Below are 25,952 nucleotides of genomic sequence, written 5' to 3'. Positions count from 1 at the left end.
CTGGAAAACAGAGGACAGAAAAGGCATCACAAAGCTGGGTATTTTAGCGATAAATACAGGAACCTATTTATACTCAAAAAGGACACTAATAGAATACAAGCGTAGTACACCTCAGACATTAAGATTTGTATCTAAGATGTTATGAAATAGTTAAATAGAAAAGCCCCAGGTGGTTGCAGCCTAATAGGACTTGATAATACAACTTAGGAAGTATGTAAGTTTAAATCCTTACGCAGTTTATAGTGACTAAGACTTGTCAGGAAACACTGTTCACCAAAATCCACTATCTTATATCTTATACCAGTGTCAAGAAAGCATGCATTGGCAGTTTAAAACCAGAGCCCTTATGCTATAAATTATAATTTACCAAATGCCTTTGGTTTGCATTCAGCATTTAATAAATGACATAGCTTATACACATGGAGGTGAGTGAAGGCTGTAAGTTCCCGCTGAGCAAAATTCTGTGCCAAGTAGGCACAGCAAGTAACAGAGTCACACCATTACAGCTGCAAAGAGAAACTTGGAATTTTCACCAATTACTGTTTCAGCCCTCATGTAAGAAAAGGATTGGCTTGATGTGGATAAGTGTAGGAAAGGGACAGAATGTCACAAAACACAGAGGATGGTCAGCAAATAATATAGTTTAAGGAAATAAGATTATCTGGACTGAACGAGAATACACAGCCCTGGAGTAATACCAGTTTCTTAGGGAAGGGAGAAATGAACATCAAAACTAGAGCTCCCAAACATATTAAAACTTACCAAGTACATTTTGTTTGCATTAAGCATTTAATAAATACAGCTTATACGCATTGCCATTCGCAAATTATGCTTTGTCTTTATAAAGCTCCAAACTACAATAACTTTTAAAGATATTATTAAAAAGAATTATCTGAAACTAGGGAGATCCAACTGCAGTTAGAATTCTAATGCCCTAACTGGACCTACCAAGTGAGTGGCCCCTCACAGAATGGGGCCTGTGATATGGGCCTGGCCCTGCAGGACTGGCCCACCTGAAAGGTGCATATGCCAATTCTGGAGGCTAAAAACGGAGACTAGTGTCAAAGCACTGAAAACTCTATTCTGTGATACAACTACTCTAAGTTAGTTCTAGGCAAGGTCCTTGCCTGGTTCATCCTTTTTGAGGCCCTTATAGTGTGTAGCACAGAACTGGCTGAGCACAGAGATGTCTAAATGAAGAGACAGCTGTCTTTCTTGTTTCATGCAGAATATACAATAATGTACAGCTGTGGAACATACTACCACATTAATTAAGCACATTTTCCACTATTCTACTTTTTAAACACTCATTAGAATGAATAGGGATAGGAACCCCAACCCCCAGTTAAAGATCAAGTATCTCATAAATTCATATTGATATTTCAGATTCAAACTCAAGAGGAAGGGATTTTTGTCTTCAAATTCTTCTATCAATATATAACAGCTCTCTTCCCTCTCTCTGACACTGAGAATCCTGGTCCTTAAGAGCGGCAAGGATGACAGAGTTAGAATATCCACAATTACTTATTTCTTTATGCTACAACAATACACAGTAGTTTGAGAATAACAAAATTAACAGTATCACCACTAACAATGATTACTGAAAACAGTTAAAAATATTTTGGCATATGCCATACCTATTCCTCACCTCCAATGAGGCTGTACTAGCTACAATGTCAGAAAACAGTCATTTCATACTATACTCTCCCTCTTAACATTCTTTCGTTTTAGTGCCATAATTACATACTTAATGTTCACTATCAGTCCATATGTCAATGTATCTATGCTCACTGCTTGTCTGAAGTTTGTTCTCTACTACATCCTTAGCAAGGTCTTGTGGGACCAATATTCCCTGAGTTCTTGCATATAGATACGTATGCCTGTGCCTCTTATAAAGGAAGGTCAATTTTGCTGAATATAAACTCCTTGGCATGTATCTCCTTTTCTTGAGTATATTAAAAATGTTACTTCATTTTCTTCTGATACTGAAAGGTCTGATAAGTTAATTTTCTTTCCTTTATATATCATGTGCTCTTTTTGCACTTTCAATATGTAATTTTAAAATGTGAAGTACAATTTATATATACACAGTTACCATTTATCCTTTTTAGTGTACAGAGTTTTGACGAATGCATTCAGCAGTGAAATCACAACTGCAATAAAAGATATATAACTATCACATCCCAAATTCCCCTGGGTGGCTACTTTCTAGTCAACTGCTCCCCTAACCTCTGACAATCATATATCTGTGTTCTAATTCTATAGTTTTGCCTTTTTCAGTCATATAAATGGAATCATTCCATATGTAGCCTTTGACTCTGGCTTCTTTCACTTAGTTCAATGCATCTGAGATTCATCCATGTTGCTGCATGCATAGATAGTCTGCTCCTTTTTATTTGTGAATAGTATTTCATTGCATAGATCCTTTCCATGCTTATGGACTTCTTACTCATTTATCAGTTGAAGAATATTTGGGTTGTTTCAAGTTTGGGGCAATTATGAATAAAACTTCCATGAACATTCATTTACAGGTTTTTGTGAGCACATATACATATATTTTTTTATTTCTCTGGGGTAACTAGGAGTGGGACTGCTGGGCCATACAGTAAGTGTATTTTTAATTTTATGAGAGACTTACACACTGTTTTCCGAAGTGGCTGTACCATTTTGCATTTCCCACTAGTAGTGTAAGAGACTTACAATTGCTCTGTATGCTCATCAGCACTTGGTCATATCAGTGTTGTTTTTTTAAAGAAATTTTAATAGGTGCGAAGTCTCTTCTGGTTTTGATTTGTATTTCCTAGGTAGAACATCTTTTCATACACTTATTTGCCATCTGTATATCTTCTCTGGTGAAGCATCTATTCAAATCTTTTGCACATTTATTACCTTTTATTCTGTGATGTATTCAAAGCATCTGAAACACTTCCTCGTCCATATGTATCAGGAACTAGAAAATAAACACTGACAACAGAGCGAATGAATATAATACTCCCTTCCTCAACCAAAAAAGGTAAGGGAAGAACACTATCAGCTTAGAAAACATGTGGAAAGTTCATGATTTTTAAAATTTTAAAACAAAATCAGCTTTCATTTGTAAATCTTTTAGTATCAGATCTCTTAGTCCTTCTCTACAGAAAGTAGAAAGACTCCAGTATATTACTGAACCAGTGAATTTAAAATTATAAAACAATGTGGAATGCCAACATGGAGTGTTAACGGAAAGGGAATGCCATCTGATTATGCTTATAAAGTTATTTATTGAGGCAAGGGAGAAATTTTTCAAAAGGAGTCATTTTAATAATGTTCATTTGGTCTGCTGTACCAAATAGATTTTAGACATATAGTACTGATTAGAATAAACTAAACTGAATAAAAGCAGAGCAAAACAGTATTTGACATAGCAAATGTATTTGCAAAAAGTTCTATATGTGGTCTTGCATATACGGAAATCTTTTTAAGTATTATTATTTTATTGATAAAACTTGAAGATACTGAATTAGTACAATTAGATAAGCAAGTCTTGGTTAATAAGAAAATGTCTTCTCAGCAAGAAATCTGGGGACAGAAGAATGATGCAGAAAATTTAATAAGAAAGAGATGACTTAGTTTTGATATTTTTGTGACTATGAGAAGGTGGACTTGTGACAGAATCTGGAGGTATTTTTGCAATGGACATTAGGACATTTGGATCAGTGTGAGTTGTGGATAAAGAGGAAAACTTTTCCTACAGACATTGTGATGACTAGTGTAAATCCACTCTGCCTTCTCTACCTTTGACTCCCTCCTTTTTGATGTTAGAACACTTATGGTGGCCGGGGATAGCAGGGGAGCCGACATCCAGGAACTGTGAATCAAGACAGCTCAAGGGGTCTTGAAGAGATGCTAACAATGCTGCTGACCAACCACCCTTTACTACCGGGATGTAAACATGTGCATCCCACACCTCAGTGTGCATCAAAACTCAATGTAACAATAACAAATGATTATTACATTGCATATCATATTTTGCAATGTAACATTTTAATAACACCCAGATTAATTTTTTAATTAAATGATTTTCCTAAGCATAATGATGCCTGAGAGTAGGAGTAAGAAATCTTCAACTTAGATGTGTTATTTCAAGGGTTCTTGTTTAATTGGTGAATTTGGTACAATTAGAATAGGCAATTTAATTATTCCAGAGAGACATATTCTAATTTTAAATGGGAAACCATATGTATTTTAAGCACAACCTAATTAGACTTTCTGCATTTCCTAAAATTAACCTCCCACTGAGAAGGTGCTATGTTTCAAAGATTACAAAAATATATCTAAAAACGTAGGATGAGCATCAAATTAAAACATTAATTTTAAAGTGCTGTGTTAAACTCTGTCTTGTCTAATAACAAGACAGTTATGATTAGCAAGTCTTTAGATATGTTCTTAAGTAGGATCCGGTTATGTAATTTTAAAGTCACAATTAAACATGTTGGCTCTGGAGAAGACCCCAGGTGGTTTGCAGTGTTAAACAGCAGATTAAAGTCGACATAACTAATTTCTTTATTTTAATCTTATTAGTGGCACAACAGCTGTCAACTGTAACCATTTCTGTGCAGCCTTCTGAAACATAAACAAAATGCCTCAATATGTCAAATGGAGAAGAGTATTTATCAATCACTACAGCTAATTAGCTTGCAAAACAATTTTTTTACTTTTATTGTCTTGGGGAAAGTTATTCCCTTTTAGTAAACCTTGATCTAGAAACAGATATTTAGAATTATATTACAGTAATCCTGCCTAGAGATAAGGAATTGTTTATTAACAATGGATTGTATCCTAAACTGCACCCACACTGGCAAATACCATTTTATTGACACTTAATGAGGGGCGATGATGTAGCAGACACATGAGGTGGAACATGGTTTGCACCTCTATAATATCCACATCTGTTACTGATGGGAAATAAGCCTTATGATAAATCTACTCCATATTTGCCACTTAATTTAAGTCCTGAGAACGTTGTTTAAGGTAACACAGAAATGTTGCACTGCTTTTTTAGACTTCATTGCTAGATCTTCTCTGAACATGTTGTCTCATATATACAAAGAGTTACAAGTGGTTTTGGTTCATCTTTCCCAATTTCTGTTAGATCATTCCTCTTGTCCCTCTTTGGCTCCTAACCTGTTAGGAGGCAACAATGTTTCCACAACCATTTTCTGTACCCACGTCAATAAGCCACTACAATAACTGGTTTAAAAACCTTAAACAAATCAACCAAACAATACCACCAAAAGTAAAAAACTAAACAAACTAAATAACAACAATAACAACAGCAAAAAACCCCCAAGCAACTCACAGGAATGAAGACAGTAATTTTTTATAAGACACCAATGAAATATTCAATTTTTATTAAATTTTTAAAAGTTAAATGCTCACATATCAGAAACAAAAGTATAGCCATCATTACCCTTAAATGCCATCTTTGTAAGAGATCCACTGAGGACCCTTATAGACTCAAACTTGAATTAAATAGCACTTTTTGCATAGATAACTTATTAATCAATCTTATCTTTCCAGTTGTGATGTAAGCTCTTTGAAGATAAAAAGCACACATATCTCAGAAGAAATTTAATGAATACCTGCAGACTGATAATATCTCTCTTTGGTGATACCATGTAGGCAATAAGGTAGAGAAGAAAGAATACCAGAATAGAATGCTCAGTCCTAGCTGCCAGTGTGATAACTGATGATAAATTAGTCTTCTTAAGCCTTAGTTTCTTCATTTATATAATGTGATAAATTGGTGAAGACATGCTAAAGACCCTGTTAAATATATGTAATATATTTATAAAACAGTTTTACTACTCTTGTATTTCTGACAACGCCAAGTGTTTTGCAGGGATTCAGAACAACTTCTTTCTCTCTCACTCATCTTTTACTCACAATACTAAACAAAGTACTAAGTACATGGCAATAAAAGTATATATTAAATGACTGAATTCCTCTTTGGTTAAAATAGCATAAACAATAAGTGCTTAAATTAAGATAGCGGCAGCAATAATAGAAACATGAGTGAATAAAACAGATATGAACTTTTCTCTCCAAAATGTGAAATAAATAAGGAATAAATTTCTTTTACTTTTCCCTGAATTAGTCATTTTGTCCAATGCACTCAATTATTTTTTTTAAGAACTTTTATTGAGATACAGTTAACATAAAATAAACTGCATATATTTAGAGTGTACAATTTGGTATCCCTGTCTCCCAATTCAGACAATTATTTTTGATATTGTACTGTGTTCTAATATTTTCCCCCTTATTAGAACATTTGTGTCCTAATAATACGAAAATGTTTACAGCTTCCCAAGCACATCCTATTATTTCAGGCCTCCATGATCTTGCATGTGCTGTGCTCTCTGCCTAGAAGGATTTGTTAATTTGGAAAACTCTGAATCTACCTTTTAAAACCCAGTTCAGATGGCATATCCTATAGGAAAGACTGTGCCCTTCTTGGGCAGTTAATTACGCCATCCTTCATGTTATCTCTGCACTTGGTGACTACGTCTATAGTTATACTTAGCAGATCATACTAAATTGCCTCTTCGCCTGTTCAGCTCACCTCTTAATGAATGAGCCTGCTGAGGGTATGGACAATGTTTTATTTCTACAACTCTATTGCTCAGCACACAATTCTCACTCAGAATTGTACCAACCCCCTAGGTACATGTGGAAAGGTATGATAACATATTTGGTTGTCACAATGAACTGGGGGCAGAGGTATTTAATGGGCCAAGGGATGTTACACACCTTGTGGAGTGCAGGGCAATCCCGCATTCTGACCCAGTGCCACTGGTATCCCATGCTAGAGTGTGACAATTCACAAAGCCCTTTCACACATATTAGCATTTCACCTTCACAACAACGCTGTGAGACAGAAATATTTTCCCCATTTCCCAGAGGAAAAATGCTACAGCACAATAAGGTCTTAAGAGACAGGTCTCATGTTAAATACTGGCAAAGCTGGTATTTGAACTCTAATGCTCTGACTCCAAATCCCAGCTGAGTTTAATCCATTAGTGCATTATATTCCCTTTTCTCTAATTCTAAATACGGATATTCCTGGCTTGAGTTCTAGAACTAATCAAGTGGGAAAGTGAATATGTTTATAGAGGTAAATTTTAGCCTAAAATACATTAGACTGTATACATATTTGTAAAATGTGACATTATAATCTTCATCTTGTTTAGGTGTTTCTCAAGAATCTAAAGCCCAGAAGATAACAGCAGAAAAGAGGTTACAAAGTTAGCAAAGTGCTACATAGTTCATAATTCTGAAAGTGCTACAGAGTGTTTTCAGTAGGACTGCTGTGTTACAGTGTCTAGAACACCAAAGGATTTGGCCACAAAATCTACCTCAATTGTTTAGTGCATTGACACTTTCCCCACAGAAATACACTGCTGATTTTATGAAGGAAATTAATAAGAAAACTGGATTCACTTAATAGAAATTAGCTTTACAATCATCTTTGCTGGAAAGCATAAATCTGAAAAACTGAGAAAGATTTGTATTTACATTAACTCAAATGTCAATGCTGAGAACTATTTATATGAATTTTGATTTTTGGTAATGCAATAACCTAATCTCTGAACCAATAGCTAGGCTTGATGAAAATTCCCGGGAGAAGACATTAGTGTAAAGGAAATAGCAAGCAAGTTAGAGCCTCAAATAAGTTGTGCATAATGTCCCAGGAGTGATTTAACAGCGATAGTTCAAGTTAAAGATTTTCTTAAGTAGATAGGTATATGTTCAACCTACAAAATATGTTCAACCAACAAAATATTTTACTTGAGAACTTTCTACATGAAAAGAAAATGCCTTAATGGAGACTGGACTAAGGAAAAAGTTTCAAAACTGCAAATTTTGTCAGAAAACATGAATCCAGCATCTAGCAGTGAAATTTTGGTAAAACAGCAACCCCATTTAGAATAAAGTTTTGCATTTCTTATTGGGAAAGAGAGACAGAGAGGAATAGTGTGACATAATGCTCTGAACCTTGCATCATGCTTTGGGATAGATGTTTAATAATACGGAGATATTGTGTGGTTTCCCTAAGAAGAACAAAACTGCAAGTCCCAAAACAACTTGAACTGAAATATGTCAACGTTTTCTTCCTTCTTTTAAGTACTATAAAAATGACTTAACAAAAAAATACCATCTGTCTTTTACAAATGCTATATCTTTGTCCTAGCAGTTGAAACTGTACTGTTAAATCTTAAAGTCACATTATTCAGTTCTTAAAAAATATAATAAAGCTTTATCTTGTAGTGTAGGATTAACATTCTGAGCTGCATCATGCTGTCAGGATTTGAGCGGGGGGTTGGGGAGGTAACTGCTTTTGCAGTCGTCTCACCTTCTAAACATTCTTAACCTCAACTTCAAAATAGGTACCTGGTTCTAATTTCAGAATATAACTAGTGAAATGATTAAGTTCATCATGAACAAACTTATTTTTGATTAAAAAGCTGGACTATAGTCCATTATGATCAAGTCTGAGAAAACAGAGTCTAAGAAAATATACTTTTTAGTTTTTGTAAAAACTGGACAACGTTACTGAGATTCAAACTAAGTCCTAATTATAAAGTTACTAATAAGGTAACCTGGGACCCAAGGGCCACCAAGAAAGTTAACACTTGTGGACTATAGAGAACATAAGTAGTACTGTTACTTGTTCTTGTAGAACTTATGTACTGTTATTAAAGAATAATATATAATACATTTTCCAATCTTTGATCCTAAAAATAAACTCTACACTCTAGAGTACGTTACTTTAAGGGTGTTTATCTTAGCATCCAGGGACAGAATGTTTAACGTATACAATTTTCTATACAGATTCTCCAAACTAGGGTTAGGAGAAAAAAGGAAAGTTCAGCCAGTCCCAGCTTGTAGAAAAATTTAACGTTCATAAAGAACTATGCCCTAGAGAACTTGTAGAACGTGCTTTCTCTCTTTATTTCTAGTTTAAACTGTGGGCATTCATTCACTCTTTCTTGATATGAAAGAATTTAGAAAAACAACTATGAGGTCGCAAGGAAGGCTCTATAGCATAATCCAATATTTTCAACCCAATCTAGAGTTTTAAAAACTCTTTAATATCTGTACTTAAAAGTATGAGGCTCTAGGTTGGAATAGACAGAAATTTACTGAAAATATTTCAAGTAAAAAGAGGCATTTACTGTAAGGCTACTGGGAACTTTCACGTGAACACAGGAGAAAATGAACTACCAGACTTGAGGAGGGCAGGAACAATGCCAGCTCTGTGGACTGGGCCTACTCTCATTTCCAGCCCCCTTTTCTCTCATGAAGCAGTTCTGGTCTCCTCTTTTTCCCCCAACTGGCCTTCATCAGTCGTGCTAAACTTGGAGTGAACATAGCCCTGTAACGACCATCCCAGAAGTTAGTCTACATGATTTTTCAAATTCAAACACACACACACACACAGACAAAATGGGTCAGGGTTTTACAATTTTCCAACTGCAAATTCCTGAGAGAGAAACTTGACTGGCCCAGTTTAATTTTGGGGAATGAGTTTTAAGTCTGATATTGCTGGCTGGTCTATAGATTGGTTGCTTTTGAGTCAAATGTTCACTCTTGGTTTAACAAGCTATGGCCATCGAGGGAAACATCCCATGGCATAAAATATAGCTGCTTAGAAGAGGCATAGGTGCAATGCCTAGAATATGTAGTATTCATAACACCCAGAAAAAGGGAGGACATGACAAATAGGAATGGAGTTGTGATGACTAGGAAGTGAATATGACAAGCCACAAAGAGAGATAAAGGGTAATAGGGAAGGAAGCTCCTGGTGAAGACGGGATTAACAGAGTCTGCACTGTGTTGCAAACTGAAGAGAAAGGCAAAGATTTAACAGTAGAGGAGCTCCAAAGAGAACAGATGAGTCAAGAGACTGGAACAGAGGCAAGCTATAGGCCAGGTACATGAGGAAACTGAGTTTGCAAACATCAGATATGCAGCAAAACATTCCTTTTATGAAGAGCTTATGTATACCACCAGGCTGGCTATTCCACAAAGGTAACACAGCAGGCTAGGACTAATGCTATTTAGAGTTTAACCCATCTCATTCTCCATGACTGTAAGTTCCCTAAGGACAAGGTCTATTTCAAATGGTTCCTAGAGACGGCAATCCCGTTCCCACGTCCATATGTACATACAACTGATCCCAAGAAAGGAATCCTCAGAAAACAGTTTCCCTTGGTATTAGGATCAGATACATCATTTACTACATCATTTACCTGCTTCTGGTATACAACGGGATATCCCTTTTCCACTATAAAATGAATTGCATCAGTTGCTACCCTGTGAGCATCCTAAGACCAAGAAAAAGGAACAGAAGCTTTAGGGATGAAACCTGAATAACAACGGGAAAGTAATTCTGAACATTCTGCCATCTGGCAAGAATAAACACTCTTTGAAAAAAGAGTATCCTGGCTCTCTCTCAGGTTGCTGTCACGCCCCTAACATTATTGCTTCCAACCCTCATTCTGGTAGTGGCCACATACATGGCTGCTGGTGACTGTGAGGAGTAAACAAGGGACACCACGCAAAGCACCTAACACAGTGATTGGCACTGAGGATGCTCTCAATAAATGTTAAGTTCTGTCTCCTGACCAACTTCAAAGGATCGAGTAAATGCAATATTGCCAAGTGGATAAACTGCTCAAGTTTATTTTATTTTACTTCGGAGAATAAATTTGTGATCTTCCTAGTAAGCAAAGCTTCCTCACATCATCCTAAATTTACTTATTTTTACTATATTCATTGACTATTGTTTTACCTGAGACTGATTTATTGGAAAGATAAATGTATATACTCTAAAGAAGCAAAAAAGCAACTTAGTTAATTTGACATGAATAGATAGGTATACTTTATAAAGGCCACAGCAGCAGGAAGAATTTATCTTTCATCACAGATTAAAATGGGGGCAATCGTGTAAACACTGTGATAAGGGCAACCAAGAGTAAGCTCTAGCGTTCCCTGTGACCTTTTGAGTAAAGCAGTTACAGATATAAGATACACAAATTCACAAAAATTTAAAGATGGACTAAAAAAATATTGCCTTAAGTCTATCTAACAGAGTGGTCAAAATCAGTAGGGCCTTATTCGGCTAAGATTGAGATATGATCATATTTTAAGTTCACAGAGTCAAGTATTTGATGTAGTATGCTCTTTTACGGCTTTACTTCCACATCTCAGAAAAATAATTCATTCATGTATTCAAATAATATTTATTAAGATTTCATATGATTTACAAATAATGTATTTACTATAGTCTCTGATCCCAAGGAATTATAATGTCTTTGAGGAGAAGATAATACAACAAATGGAGTACTTGGCAACATTAATAAAGTGCTAAATTGGACTATTCTCTAACCTGTTTGATATTTCTTCAATGATTTAGATGAAGATATATATCCTCTACAGATCAACTTCAGGAGTGGCACAAAATTAAAGAAAAAGAAACTAAATTAGAGGCCAAATCAGGATCAAAAAACGATCTTCACAGGCGGGGCCAAAATTAACCAGGATGAAGTTTGGACTTAGGGTGAAAAAAACAAATGACCAAGTAAAATTAATAGATCATAGATTCTTAGAATCCAAAGTGACACAGACTTAGGGATTTAAAGCTCAGTAATTAAGCAGGGTAATGTGGAGTCAAAACAATAACAACTACAAAAAACCCCCCCGTGGATATTAAATAAATGCTTTCTTTGTGCAGAGCATTTAATAAATACACATACTTTTAGCAGCCAACAAGCCCTACCCTACATGGTAGTGTTACCATTTAATTGAGGCTCTGTTATAACAAGTAATTTGGCCCATGACCCCACAGCTACTAAGTGAAAAGCAGAGATTTAAGCTCAGATCTGACTCCAGAGCCTGTCTGTTCTTCATTATACCACGCTGTCTGCACTGCTTCATGCTGATAAGAGTACTCCCATATAAGAAAAACTGTGTCCAGAGGGCCAATGGAGGAAGAGAAGCAAGGCTGATGGAGAAGAAAGACAGGATGGTTAGTTCTGCAACAGAACAACCTAGAGCAGCTTAGACAGTAGAATAGTTAACTAGAATAGCTTAACTATTTGGCACCTTTGTTGTCCATGAGTATCTGTCAAAAACTAGGAATACCAAGTAAGTAAAAGGCAACCTGGGAAAGACAGTCCATTGATCATTTCTGGTGGCCCGAAAGGTTTGTTGGTTTCTTTATGAAATATGAACATTTACTGCGGCTTGAAAAGGGCTTGGAGATGTGGAATGCCAGTAAGTGTCAACTCTCATTTGTTATCATTGCCACTATGTAAATATGCTATAAAAACACAACACAAAGTTTAGGCCACAGCTTCTAGTCACAGCAGATCCATCTTCTTATTTACATAATATGCGGCATTCTTTATGCCCAAAGAAAATGACAAACTACCATTTATTTTCAAATATTAAAAGCTATGTTAAGAGGCAAGCTAGTGTATACAGAATGTATAAACAACAAGGTCCTAATAGCATAGGGAACTATATTCAATATCCTGTGATAAACCATAATGTAAAATAATATAAAAAATGTGTAACTGAATCACTTTGCCATAAAGCAGAAATTAACACAACACTGTAAATAAACTATGCTTCAATTAAAAAAAAAAAAAGCTATGTTAAACAACTGCTATTAGCCTAACCAATGAAAAGGTTAGAATATGTCATTCATTGTTTTGTACTTGTTTTCTCCAAGTAAAATTAGGAGGCAGAATAACATGAGTCATTCCAGAAGTAGATACAACATGAAATGAAAATTGCCTTGTTTCAGGGTCATCTTTCTTGGCACTGAAAACAATTTTATTGGGGTACATTTGTTAAAAAGGTTGATTTTAGAATACCACATTATGACCAAGTTCTTTCAGTAACTATATATATATAGTTTATATATATATAAATTGAAGTATGGTTGATTTACAATATTGTGTTAGTTTCAGGTATATAGCACGGTGATTCAGTTTTATCTATATATCTATAAATCTATCTATCTATCTATCTATCTATCTATCTATCTATCTATCTATATCTTCTTTTTCAGATTCTTTTCCCTTATAGGTTATTAGGAAATATTGAGTATAATTCCCTGTGCTACACCATAGGCCCCTGTTGGTTATCTATTTTATATATAGTAGTGTATATATGTTAATCCCAACCTCCTAATTTATCCTTCCCCTACCCCTTTCCCTTTTGGGAACCGTAAGTTTGTTTTCTATGTTTTCTATGTCTGTGGGCTTACTTCTGTGCAAATAAGTTCATTCGTATCTTTCTTCTTTGATTCCACATATAAGTGGTATCATATCATAACTATCTTTATCTGGCTTACTTCACTTAGTAGGCTAATCTTTAGGTCCATCCATGTTGTTGCAAATGGCATTATTTCATCCTTTTTTATGGCTGAGTAATATTCCATTGTACATTACAAACCCATAGCTAACATGATACTCAAAGGTGAAAAGCTGAAAGCATTTCCTCCAAGATCAGGAACAAGACATGGATGCCCACTCTCACCGTTCAACATAGTTTTTGAAGTTCTAGCCACAGCAATCAGAGAGGAAAAAGAAATAAAAGGAATCTACATTTGAACAGCAGAAGTTAAACTGTCAGTGTCTGCAGATGACATGATACTATACATAGAAAATCCTAAAGACACTACCAGAAAACTACTAGAGCTCATCAATGAATTTGGTAAAGTTGCAGGATACAAAATTAATACACAGAAATCTGTTGCATTTCTATACACTAACAATGAAAGATCAGAAAGAAGAAATAAGAAAACAATTCCATTTACCATCTCATCAAAAAGAATAAAATATCTAGGAATATACCTACCAAAGGAGGCAAAAGACCTGTACTTTGAAAACTATAAGACGCTGATGAAAGAAATTGAAGATGACACAAACAGATGGAAAGATATACCGTGTTCTTGGATTGGAAGACAATATTGTTAAAATGACTATATTACTCAATGCAATCTACAGATTCAATGCAATCCCTATCAAATTACCAATGGCATTTTTCACAGAACTAGAACAAAAAAATTTACAGTTTGTATGGAAACATGAAAGACTCTCAATAGCCAAAGCAATCTTGAGAAAGAAAAACAGAGCTGGAGGAATCAGGTTCCTAGACTTCAGACTCTACTACAAAGTTATAGTAATCAAAACAGAATGGCACTGGCACAGAAACAGACATATAGATCAATGGAACAGGACAGAAAGCCCAGTAATAAACCCATATACATATCAATTAATCCATGACAAAGGAGGCAAGAATATCCAATGGAGAAAAGACAGTCTCTTCAATAAGTGGTGCTGGGAAAACTGGACAGCTACATGTAAAAGAATGAAATTAGAACATTCTCTAACACCATACACAAAAATAAACTCAAAATAGAATAAAGACCTAAATGTATAAAACTCCTAGAGGAAAACATAGGCAGAACACTCTTTGACATAAATCGCAGCAATATCTTTTTGGATCCATCTCCTAGAGTAATGGAAATAAAAACAAAAATAAACAAATGGGACCTAATCAATGATAATTTGAGAAGGATTCAACCAGGTTTATGGGCTTTCTCTGTTTCTAAAAAAAGTGAAAGATTCAGAAAGGTTTCAAAAATTTACATTTTCAGAATTGGGTATAATTCTCCGTTTCTCATTAAAAAAAAATCTGCTGAAAGCAAAATATTCACTCAGAGGGAGTTACCTAGCAATAATTATAGCACAACTGCTGAGGTACCATGTGGAGTAAAAAGGGAGATGGGCAAAGTGGTGAGGAAAGAGGATCAGAGAGTTGGTTTCTCCACTCACAGAGCTCTGGGCTGCAGAGGCAGTGACACATTAGGCTTGCAGTCATTGGTGATCCACATGTTAACTGTCTAGATGATCCACATGATAAATGTTACTAGACAGTGGCTGAAACTTCTCAAATCTTTTCCTGCTTATTGCTGAGAAAAACGAACTAATGCAGGATAGTTAAAAGAAAAATGTCTCTCTAGGTTAGAGTCATGAAATGCCACAGGAGGCAGAAAACAAAATGTGCTAAGGTGGCAGAAGGTTCATGATGTCGAGGGCTGGGAGCTCAACAGGGATGGAAAGGGAGGATCTGGGCAAGTTGAGAGAAAAGAAGTCCCAAGGCCAGAGAGTTGTTAGCAAGAATATGAAAAAGAATACTTTCCGAATTAAGTCACTGACTCATGCCCACCAATGTGCTTTGAGTCTACATTTAAATCTAACGTAGTTGTGGCATATTTCTTGCCTGTCTCCAAGTAAGCAGCATAACCTTAATCCATTAGTCCTGAGAATTGAGGCTAGTTTAGAAAGTAGAGTCATAATCTTGAGCTGTGCTAAGGACAGGAGAATCTTAGAGTCAATGTTAGATGCCCAGAGCCCTGAGTGATGGCCTCACTCAGTAAGCAGTACCAGGCTGAAAACCCAAAGCTATTGGCCTAAGATGAGATGAAGAAACAAAATCTCAATCCTGGCATTGTGGCCAGCTGGTGGCCATCAGAGAAGCACTGATCTGGACTCTCAGGATTCCATGGCTCCTCTCCAAAGCAGGTGTGCTAATTCTTGCTTAGGTCTTTTTAGGAACTGTGGAAACCTCTTCTGTTCTCTAAATGAGAGGTACAAATAAGCACCAGAACATGCCCTTTGTTGCATGACAAAGGTAGCTTCTGGGAAACAGGCATTTAATCTAGGTTACCATTAAGGGAGCTCAGTGTCATGCATGTTGAAGCCTACCAGAAAACAAACAAAATGACAACAACAACAACAAAAAACCCAAAAAGAAACAAAACAAAAACCACAGGTGCATTTAAGATGAACAATATTAGTGCTCGCTTCGGCAGCACATATACTAAGATGAACAATATTATTAATAGTTATGAAAAGCACTGTCCCAAAGAATCAAATGCCATTTCCTTTCTTACCTCAAATATTTTATTGTGCTTCATTCTTTCCTTCCTCTCTCTCTCGCTGCCAATTAATATACACTGAGTGATGACAACATGCCAAGCAACACACTATCAATAAAGTCCACTTGGATAAGGCATAGCAACTCTTCTGGGTTAGACTACCTATATGTGTGCTATAACTGCCCCATGTACAGTTTTCTGCTCCAGAAAGATATCCTGACTTTAAAGGATATTTGTACCTTCTTTCAATTAATCTCTACTTTGTCAGTAGGACAAAAGAACACAAACCAACTCAATATCAAAGTCTGTACTTAGAAATATCTCACGTCAGATAGATAACACTGTCTTAAACCAGGCAAGATTACTACTTTAAACACTGTCACCTAACATTTATATAACATTTCAAGGTTTACAAAGAGCTCTTACATACATTATTACTTCAACTGATGCCCACGCTGTGAGGTGAATATGATTACCCCTGTTTGAACAAATGAGGAAACACATGCAACAAGATTAAGGCACTTGTCCCAATTCTCCCAACTAGTAAGCAGCAGAGGTAAAACTTGAATCCAGGTTTGTTTGACTCCAAAGCTGGTGCTACTTCTATTTTACCAAATGTCTCTCAGGAAAAAAGGTAACATACTCTTGGAATTTTTTTTCCTGTTGTATCCGGTGGACAAATGAAGCAATCACTTTTGTCGAGCTAATATAAATACTTAAGTTTTTCAGTGATATAACTGAACTTTTATCAAAACCTCGTTTAAACTCTGTAAATAAGAGTCTTCACAAAATATCCAAAAATTGTGCATGTTACAACTCAGAAATACAGTACTTCTGAACTAATCCTGTCAGCTACTACATCCTAGATGGCCGGGGACCAAAGGGTGACTTAAAAGAATAAGAAAGTAGATCTTGGGTCTAAAACCTGCACATGATCCTTAGGACAGAGCAGTTAAATGACCAAACTGCAATTTAGTTCCCAAGTATTTGGCTGGGACTCTAGACTATGGCAGTCTTGGCCTCAGACTGCTCTTCCTGTATGTTAGGGACTTCAAATTTCACAGCTCAGGCCTTTGTTAAAGTACTTACTCACCTCTTCTTTTGTACTCAACACAAAAACTTAGCTTTCTGTTATTACTATTCATTTCTGTTCAAATTTTGTAAGCAATTAGAACTTCTCACGAGTTCATCAGTTCTTCTTGATTTAGAATTAGAAAAGGTCACAGACCAAAGAAATTTCCTTCATAAGGCTTTTCAGGCTCAATTTGAGTTTTGTAAGTGAAGTTGAGCACCTCTGTTTTTCTCCCTAATGGGGAGTGTAAGCTTCTGCTATTCAAGCCTGAATACACATACAATTTTCTTGTGGTCCCCCATATGGAAACCATAGGGTAGAAATGACTCACAAATGAAACGTGAAAGACAGATTAAAAAACTATACTTACTTAGGAGGAATTCGTGAAACTGTGTTCACATTTGTGACTGGGACCACTACTTGAAGAACGTGTTCAAGGGCTGTTAATCCACCAGCAACTTGAAATGCAATCTGATCTGCCACATTCTAAACGGAAATACAAAGAGAAATTAGCCCAATTTCCCAGGCATAAATTTATAACCAAATGAAATATTTAGTTGTAGTATGAAATATTCTGTTGGTTCAACTGTTCTACAAACATTTATTGACTGCTTACTCAGTGCTAGAAACTACAGGTCAAAAGCGGTGAACAAAAAATCATAGTTTCTGTCCCCCATGAAGCCTAAAATTTAGTGATTGAGATCAACATTAATCAAATAAATATAAATAAAACAATTTCAATTATAATAAGTACTCTGAGGAAAAAGGAAAGGCTCTCTATGAGAACAGTGGGGGAACCAACTGTATTCTGGGGAAAGGGTCAGCATAGGCTTTTCTGAGAAAGTTGAGGTTTCGAGACAGGCAAAAGAAGAGGGAAAGGTATGAAGCACTCCAAGCATAGGAAAAAAATCATTTCGTACAGAAGTTTTTAGTAACACTTTAAAAACTGGATCATTTTGTAATGTTAAATACCACCTAACAAGACAAATTGACTTCCACAAAGATTTCCTTTGCTAGAACTTTCTTCTTCAGTAATATAAAATAATCTAATATCTATCCAGTTAACTATACCTTTTTTTTTTTTTAAGCCACTTCAGCTATTTTAGGGAGAATATTAAGTAACCACTTTAGAACTCGACCTACGATTTTTTCTATACAATTTCTGAAGTGTATACAATTCTTGTGGGAAGGATATATAAGTTCTTCACATTCCTCTGGCATGGGGAGGGCAAGAATTCTTAAGCAAACACAGAATCACTGCATTAAATACGTAAAATACAGAACAGCAACCTGCTACGGGGGCTGACGTGTCCCCACCACCCACTGAATTCTTACGTTGAAGTTGCAACCCCTAGTACCTCAGAATGGAACTCTATTTGAGGGTAAGAAATTTAAAGAGGTGATTAAGTTAAAATGAGGTTGTTGGGGTGGGGCCTTAATCCAACATGACTGGAGTCCTTGTAAGAGAAGAGACACCAGGGATGCACATGCACAGGTAAAAAGGCTGTGTGAGGACACAGCAACAAGGTGGCCATTTACAAACCAAGGAGAGCGGCCTCAGGAAAAACCAAACTTACTAACACTTTGACCTTAGACTTCAGCCTCCAGAACTCTGAGAAAAGAAATTTCTGCTATTTAGGCCACCCAGTCTGTGGCACTTTGTTATGGCAGCCCTAGTGAACTAATATTCAACCCCACTATTACAACTCCACCTTACGTTTATTTTAATAGTGTTCCACAGTTCATAAAGCCTTGAAATGTCTTTGAAATACTGAGGGGCTTTTGGGGAGGAGGTAGTTGGGAGGAGAGATATGAGTTATTCACAGGCTCTGTCAAGCACGTTTGCTTGCTTCTGCTGACGTTCAAAGCACAATGCTCTGCCTGCTTGTGGATCATCAATTATTGGCTCCAGTACATGCCTGGAGTTTCGTAGTATAATATCTTGACCACTCATTTACTCACCCTCTGTGCACAATAAAATACAGTCAGAGACTATAATTTTTCTTGCTCGATTTTCCTAAATTCATCTATATTGCTGCCTTTAGCAGTATTTAATTCATTTTCCTTACTATATAGTATTCCTTTGTCTAATTGTACACCTCAACTTACTTAAATGTTTCACCACTGATTGACACTTGGGTTGTTTCCACTTTGAAACTCTGGACAATGCTGCTTTCAACATTTTTGTACATGTATTTGGGCACATATGACATGCAGTTGTGTTGAGTATAAGTTTAAAGTGGGACTGCTGGGTCACAGAGTGTGCATAGGTTCAGTGTTGTTAGTTATAGCCACAGAGCTTTATAAAATATTCAGAACAATTTTGCATACATTACAGCACAGTGATGATTTCAGTTATTCTACAGTCACACCAAAACCTGGCTTTATGAGTTTTTTTTAAACTTTGGTCATTCTAATGGGTGTATACTCGCAATTCATTGAGGTTTTTATTTGCCTTTCCCTGATATTAATGGGGTTGAACACCTTTTGTTTATTGGCTATTTTTTTTTAATTTGAGACATACTTTACAACAGAGTGAAGGGCTCAGATGTATCTTAAGGATACATTCAATTAACTTTGATGAGTGCTTACCAAGACCTGAACATTTCCATTACCCTAGAAAGTTCCCTCATCCCCCTTTCACAGTCAACCCCTCCTCCCTGAAGCAACCACTGATTTGATTTATGGTACCATAGGTTACTGTCTACTGTAGAATTTCATATACATGAGATCATATAGTACATATGAATATTTAATTTGGTAGTGACTGGTTATCTTACCAGCAGTTTTACCAGCCAGGCCTTGGGTATCATGGAAGCCTCTGAAGCTTAGGGAAAATGACAGAGGAGCCCTGAGTCAAGACAGGGAAGTAAACACATATCTACACCTCCTTTCTTCTACACTCAAATAGGAATTATAGATAAAATATTTAATAATATTAAAAAATAACCACATTAAAAAAAAGTGAAACGTCTCTGTAAAACAGGGATGGGAAAGCTCATAATAATGCACAGAGCAAGGGTCCAACTTTCAGCAGACTCTTAGAAGATTTGCCCTTCTAGACTGTTCCCCCTTCCTCAGCTTTCACACTGATTCAGGCTCCAAGTTCCTATTACTTCTCTCCCGTTATAGCCCTTAACTCTTGCCTTTTCTAGCCATGCCTATTCTTACCATGTCAGTTCAGGCTCTCGTGGTCTCTTGCTTGAGGCAATGCAGCAAAACTCCTAACTAGTCTCAACTCACAGCGGCCCATTCTCTAGAGCAGTGCTTCCCAAACATGCTAAGATAAAAGTCAGGTGTTTTTGTTTGTTTCTTTGTTTTTAAGATTTTTACTCCATTGTGACCAATACTTTTGTGAAATATAATATAAATGAATTACTAAACACATGAGGAAAAACAGGTATACTAAGTTTGAGCCCACATTTTAAAATATTAGATGAAAGATATAAAATTACTCTTGATTTGTGTACTTATCTCACCCTATTCTAGTGACAGTAGTCTGGCACTGGCCTGTGGAATCTCTTTTGAGTAGTCCTGCTCTGGATGTCTTTATATGCAATGAAGATAACATTCTCAAGAGTAAATGTGATGATGCCACTCTGGGTAAAACACTTGAATGACTTCCTCCACACTGTCTACAGAATGAGGCCCAAATTCTTTAGCACAACTCCTTCTAATCTGATCCCTCTCTAACAGCCTCCTTCCCTGCCATGCTCCTGCCTCTCTCTCAACCAAATTTCCCACGTGGCCCATGCTCTTTCATGCCTCTGTGCTTTAACATATACTGTTCTTCCTGAAAGGGATGATCCTCTAGCTTTTCATCTTTGTAATCCCACTAAACTAGAGCTTCTTGCAGTCAGGGACCATGTCTGCTTCATCACCACATCCCCAACACTTAGCAGAAGGGAATGTACTCAGTAAGTGCTCATCAATGATTGCTGAATGACAGTTTTCAAAAAGAAGGCTCACAAAGGTATTTTACATGATTTTAACTGTGAAACCACAGAAGGTCAATTGCTCTGGTATGATCCTAGGATACAGTTCCTGTTACTGCATGTGCCTAGTGGAATAGTTTTCAATTGGGATTGAACTTCATGATCAAAGAATGAAATTCAATTTTTCAAGACTGAAAGACATGTTCACCTTGAGCCTCCTTAATAACCATCAAGGAACTAAATTCTCCATTTGTACTCCATTTCAATGTAAAACCTTTATATTTTGATATTTCTCAACTCAAATACAAAGTATGTCATACTTTAAGCCAAGGAGATGCAGCAATTGATGCAATGTGTCCACAGAGAAACAAAGCAGCACCACTGCTGTTCTTGTAGACCTTTCCACAACAAAAGAGAACTGGGTCAAGATTGCAAAAGTGTAGTGGAAAAGGACTGAGTGAAAGCAGACCATCTTAATGTACACATCTATGCCTTAAAAACAAAACAAAACAAACTCGAAGCCTTTCATGCAGTGCCAACAACATGGATGTGACCTTTTGAAAAACTTAAGACATGGGCTCTAACAGACATTAAGCAGGAAAAATTAAGCCGATTCAGTAAGATAAAGGCCATGCAAAGCCAAATTTTTACTAAAGTATTATTGAAAATTGAAGTTCTAATTTATCATTTGCAGCTTTTCAAGGAACTAAAGCAAAAAATCAAAACCAACTGTGAAATAAAAAAAACTCACAAATTTCTCCCCAGAGTCAAGGATGGTTCTGGTTATGTGCACTTCGGGATTACAGATCCAACAAGCCATTTTTGGATTCTCTTCCACAGAGCATGGCCAAATGGAAACACTGTTCAGTATCCTCCTAACTTCTTCTTCATGCCTCACATCAACTCCTATTCATGCCACCATCTCTGCCCTACTGCACGGCCCCATTGCTCTGTTTGCAAGCTTCTCAAGAGTGGCAGCTGGACTCATCTCTGCAACCCCAGTGCTGGCACAGAACAGAAATGGTAAATACTTGATGGACGAGTGACTGAAGAAAGGGATGAACAAATGAAAAGATTTCCTTCAAACAACAAAAAGGTCCTGTGAATTATGACAGTTTACCACAATATAGGGGGGCCTGTGAGCATAACAAGGAGGAACACCTCACACTGGACCCCATTTCCTAACAGTGCACATGAACAGCCCTTCCCCCTCTCTGTACATAAAGGCAGATGAGACAATCCTTTGATAGCCTATGCCTTTTTCACCTCAGGGGGACAGAAAGGGAAAATCAAACTGGCTCAATGATGGGTTGCCCAAATGTTAAAACAAAGGGGAAAAAACACCTTCTTTAAGCATGTGGCACTAAACACTCTTTATGCAAATGAAAAACGAAGATCACTTTCACACAATAATCCAGGTAGACTTAAAGGACATAGAGAGACTCATTTCTTCTTCCTCTCTATCCCCCCCTACACTAGCTTCTTGTGCCAATCACGTGGTACTTCCTATACACTGCTCTCTTTATATTCCTGAATGCCACAATGAGGCTGGATGTTCCTCAAATACATGGTCATATATTTGTCCCTATCCCTCTCGGTGTCTAGAAAAAAGCAAGTATGCTAAAAATGCTTAACCATAACTATTCTCTGCATCCAACCTGCGCTCTTCTCAACTTGTAATGTTCAAATGCTCTCTCTCAGTTCTTTAAGATCCAGATCAAATCACTCATAAAGTCTTTCCTGCTCCCCTCAACTAAAGTCAAAGGTCTTTGCATTTGCCTGTATTTCTCTTATGGCCCTTATCACTTTTGACATTATCCCAAAGAGTTTTGTGTTCATGTACTACACTGTGAAGCTTAAGCTCTCCTACCTCTGCACCCTCAACTGGGGTCAAGCACAGGACGCACATGCTGCAGACACCAAGCAAAGTTTGTTAACGGACTGAAAATACCTCATCTAGAAAGGTTAACTAGATATTTTTCCTTTTTTCTGTTACCCCTTTTCCAGATACTCTGTATTCAGACAGAAATTATGAAATTAGAACTTGCATAGAGAGTTTTATCATTCTAATTTGAGCAAGAAAAAAATACCTCTAAAGAGGAAATATGTGGCTTTACTTGTGTACCTGACATAACACCTTAATAGCTCTGCCTTCCTTTGCTCTCTCCCACTGTGAGACTGACAACTGACTAATAGGATTAGAGTCTCCATTATAATAACCTAGCTTAGCTAAAGGCCAGCAAAAAGACTGACAGCTTCAATCTGAATTACATGGCCTAGGAATCCATTCAATTATTAACTAGAGTAACTGTTATTACCTCTCTCAATTAAAGGAGAGGCAGCTGTTAATCTCTGGTGGCCTGCAAAGGCTGGTGGCCTTTGTACTTGACTTCTCTATAGACAGCAATTACGTTCTTTGTGATCAGAGAGGAAGGCCTTCCTAGCCTTTTAGACAGAGGTGGCAGATGGGGAAAACTGTTTGCATGTTCATTAGCAGGATAGGCTAGGCTAGATTTGCTTAGAGCATCTGGTGGCACCTTAAGACCTGTTTAGAGATAATACAAGTAGGTTTTGGCAAGTCCATAAATTTAGAACTTAGTAGCCCAATTTACAGAGATGAGCAGATTCTGGAGTGATTTTTTTCATGGTTGTTTTTCCCATATGAAAAATTTTCCTAATGCTTAAAGGACATCATCTCTACTCAACTACTATCTTTACCTGTTATGGTCAGCTTAAAAGAAGCAAGCATAATGAACTGATATTCCTTCTTCTGTTTCATGATTTTTCTCTTCTAAGCCTTCTAATGTAATCTACTTATATAAAGGTTTGGCTCAGCTTTTCAGCGGTAGACACTCACACTTGAAAGAATCAGTTTCTGGCGTCAAGAATAGCACCAGGAAATTGTAAATTTGTGAGACTGTGTTGCCAAAAGAGTAAAATCATAATCCACAGTTTGAAGGGTTAGGTAATAAGGTAAGTGGGGCTGAGAGAGGCTGGAAAAGCTTTCTCAAGATGAGAGGAACAATGCCTTTGTGATGCTAATCAGAACGTGGACCCTTTGGAAGGCTCTCCCTGAGGGAGCTGAACTGTGCCATGTCTGACCTGCTTGGACTAAGTGAGATGAGGGCAGGGTGAGTGAGAGGGGGTGGTGCAAGAACTGAAGGATGAAAGCAGGACACAGACCTGAGTGCTCTTGTTCCTTCTCTTTAAGCTATTATGAGATAGGTGACCAAAGATTAGTGTATAGAGTTCATTACTGCAATCCAACAAAACTCACAATAAAGTCATTTTGATCTTTCCTCACCCTCAAGCTCCACAAAGCTGCCAAGTGGCAGGCACTGGGCCAGGCCCAGCACTCACAGACACAGTGAGAGGCAGACTTACCAGAGACAAATGCAACACTGTGAGATAAGTGCTATAATGAGGGTATGTGCAAAGAGCTGTATGCATATAGAGGACCAGTTCTTCCGGATAAAATGGAACAGTTCTCTGAGTTATCATGCTATCAAACTAAAAGACAAAAGACTCAAAGTCAAGGACTTTCATATGAAGTTCTCTGTGCAACTCCTTATTTTCCCAACTTCCAGGCTACCTGCTGCTTTACTGCAGAACTTGAGAAGTCTTACCACAGCAGTTCCCTGTTTTCTTTGTTCCTGCATCTTAAATGTCCTGGGTGCTTTAAAGTTGGGAGGCAAAAGAGACTCAGGACCATGAGACCAAGGAGAGTCTGTCTGGGGCAAGGGAATGATGTGGACATCATGCACCAAGGACAAAGTCCCTTAGGTCCAGCAGCTCCCAAGGAGCAGGACCATAGAGCTCAGAGGCTCTTGTCCACTGAGATGGCAATGAAACGGAAAGGAGTGTTCCTACAGCACTCTGTTCTTACTCCACTGTAACACTTGCATTTCTTGACTGATTTTTCTACTATTTAATTGTAAATTAGATCATAACTGATTATTTAATCACAAAGTAGACTGTGAGCTCTTTGACAGCTGGGTTTATGTTTATATAAATCTAACAAAAAGTAGGTATTCAATACATAGTTGCTGAATATAAAAGTACAGTCTAGTTTCTGGGCTCTAACATCAGAAATTCTCTTAAAAGGACAGAAGACCCATCAATCCGCAATGAGAAAGAAAAGGCTTAGAAACACTCATGTGCCTGGGAAAGTCAAGGTAAGGATACAGGTAAGCTACAAACTGTGGTTGATAAGGCAAGGAAGGCTCTGGTGTTAGGCCTGCCTGAAGGGGACAAGCCCAGAGAGGAGAGGCCAGGAATGTGCAGGCCAACTGCAAGGCCTTTGCCAGTCATCTTTGCTTATGCCTTAGTCATCTTGGCATTCACTATTTTTCCCCCCCTATTCTCAAGGAAAGTAATGACCCAGACCCTTTTATGTCTGGGGGGGAGAGCAATTTTCTCAAAGTGCCATCCTGGAGGGCTGAAAGTGACAATTCAAGGGTTTACCATGTGGCAGGCCCTAGGCTGTCATCTAAGCCCTCAAAATTCGTACCTCATCATCATCCCATTAAAGAAAAATAGTCTTAGAGGAGTCAGTTACTTGCTTAAATTTTTACAGCTAGCAAGTGATGGAGCCAGGGATTAAGCCCAGGTTTATCTGACTTTCAAGGGTATAATGGGTCTACACCGAGGAAGTTGTAGGAAAATCTAGTGTGTGGTTATAGCAATGTGCTTGACTTTTGGCACACATCACTAAATATCTCAATTTTTGTAAAATCTTTGACTTGATATTATTTTAAAACTTCAAGAGTATTTTATTCTGAAATAATTTTAGACTGACTGAAGAGTTACAAGTACAGTAGAGAATTCCTATATGCTTTAATTGAGCCTTCCCTCATCATACACAACCATGGTACATTTACCAAAACTAGGAGATTAAATTAAAACTATACTATTAATTAAGCTACAGCCTTATTTGGACTTCCCCTAG

At 37.1% G+C, this 25,952-nt stretch overlaps 1 protein-coding gene across 9 annotated transcripts in view; it reads right to left on the bottom strand.

The window, feature by feature from the left end:
- The window catches only part of SCAPER (S-phase cyclin A associated protein in the ER), a 445,755-nt gene that overhangs the window by 128,102 nt on the left and 291,701 nt on the right, over nucleotides 1-25,952 (bottom strand). For all 9 annotated transcript variants that reach the window (XM_057723485.1, XM_057723488.1, XM_057723489.1 and 6 more), the window contains one exon: nucleotides 17,440-17,555. In XM_057723485.1, the coding sequence (XP_057579468.1) occupies nucleotides 17,440-17,555 (116 nt within the window). The remainder of the gene's footprint in view (nucleotides 1-17,439; nucleotides 17,556-25,952) is intronic.

The sequence above is a fragment of the Hippopotamus amphibius genome, chromosome 2 (genome assembly GCF_030028045.1).
Source record: "Hippopotamus amphibius kiboko isolate mHipAmp2 chromosome 2, mHipAmp2.hap2, whole genome shotgun sequence".
Taxonomy (NCBI): Eukaryota; Metazoa; Chordata; class Mammalia; order Artiodactyla; family Hippopotamidae; genus Hippopotamus; species Hippopotamus amphibius.
This window is presented reverse-complemented; position numbering and strand designations above follow the sequence as displayed.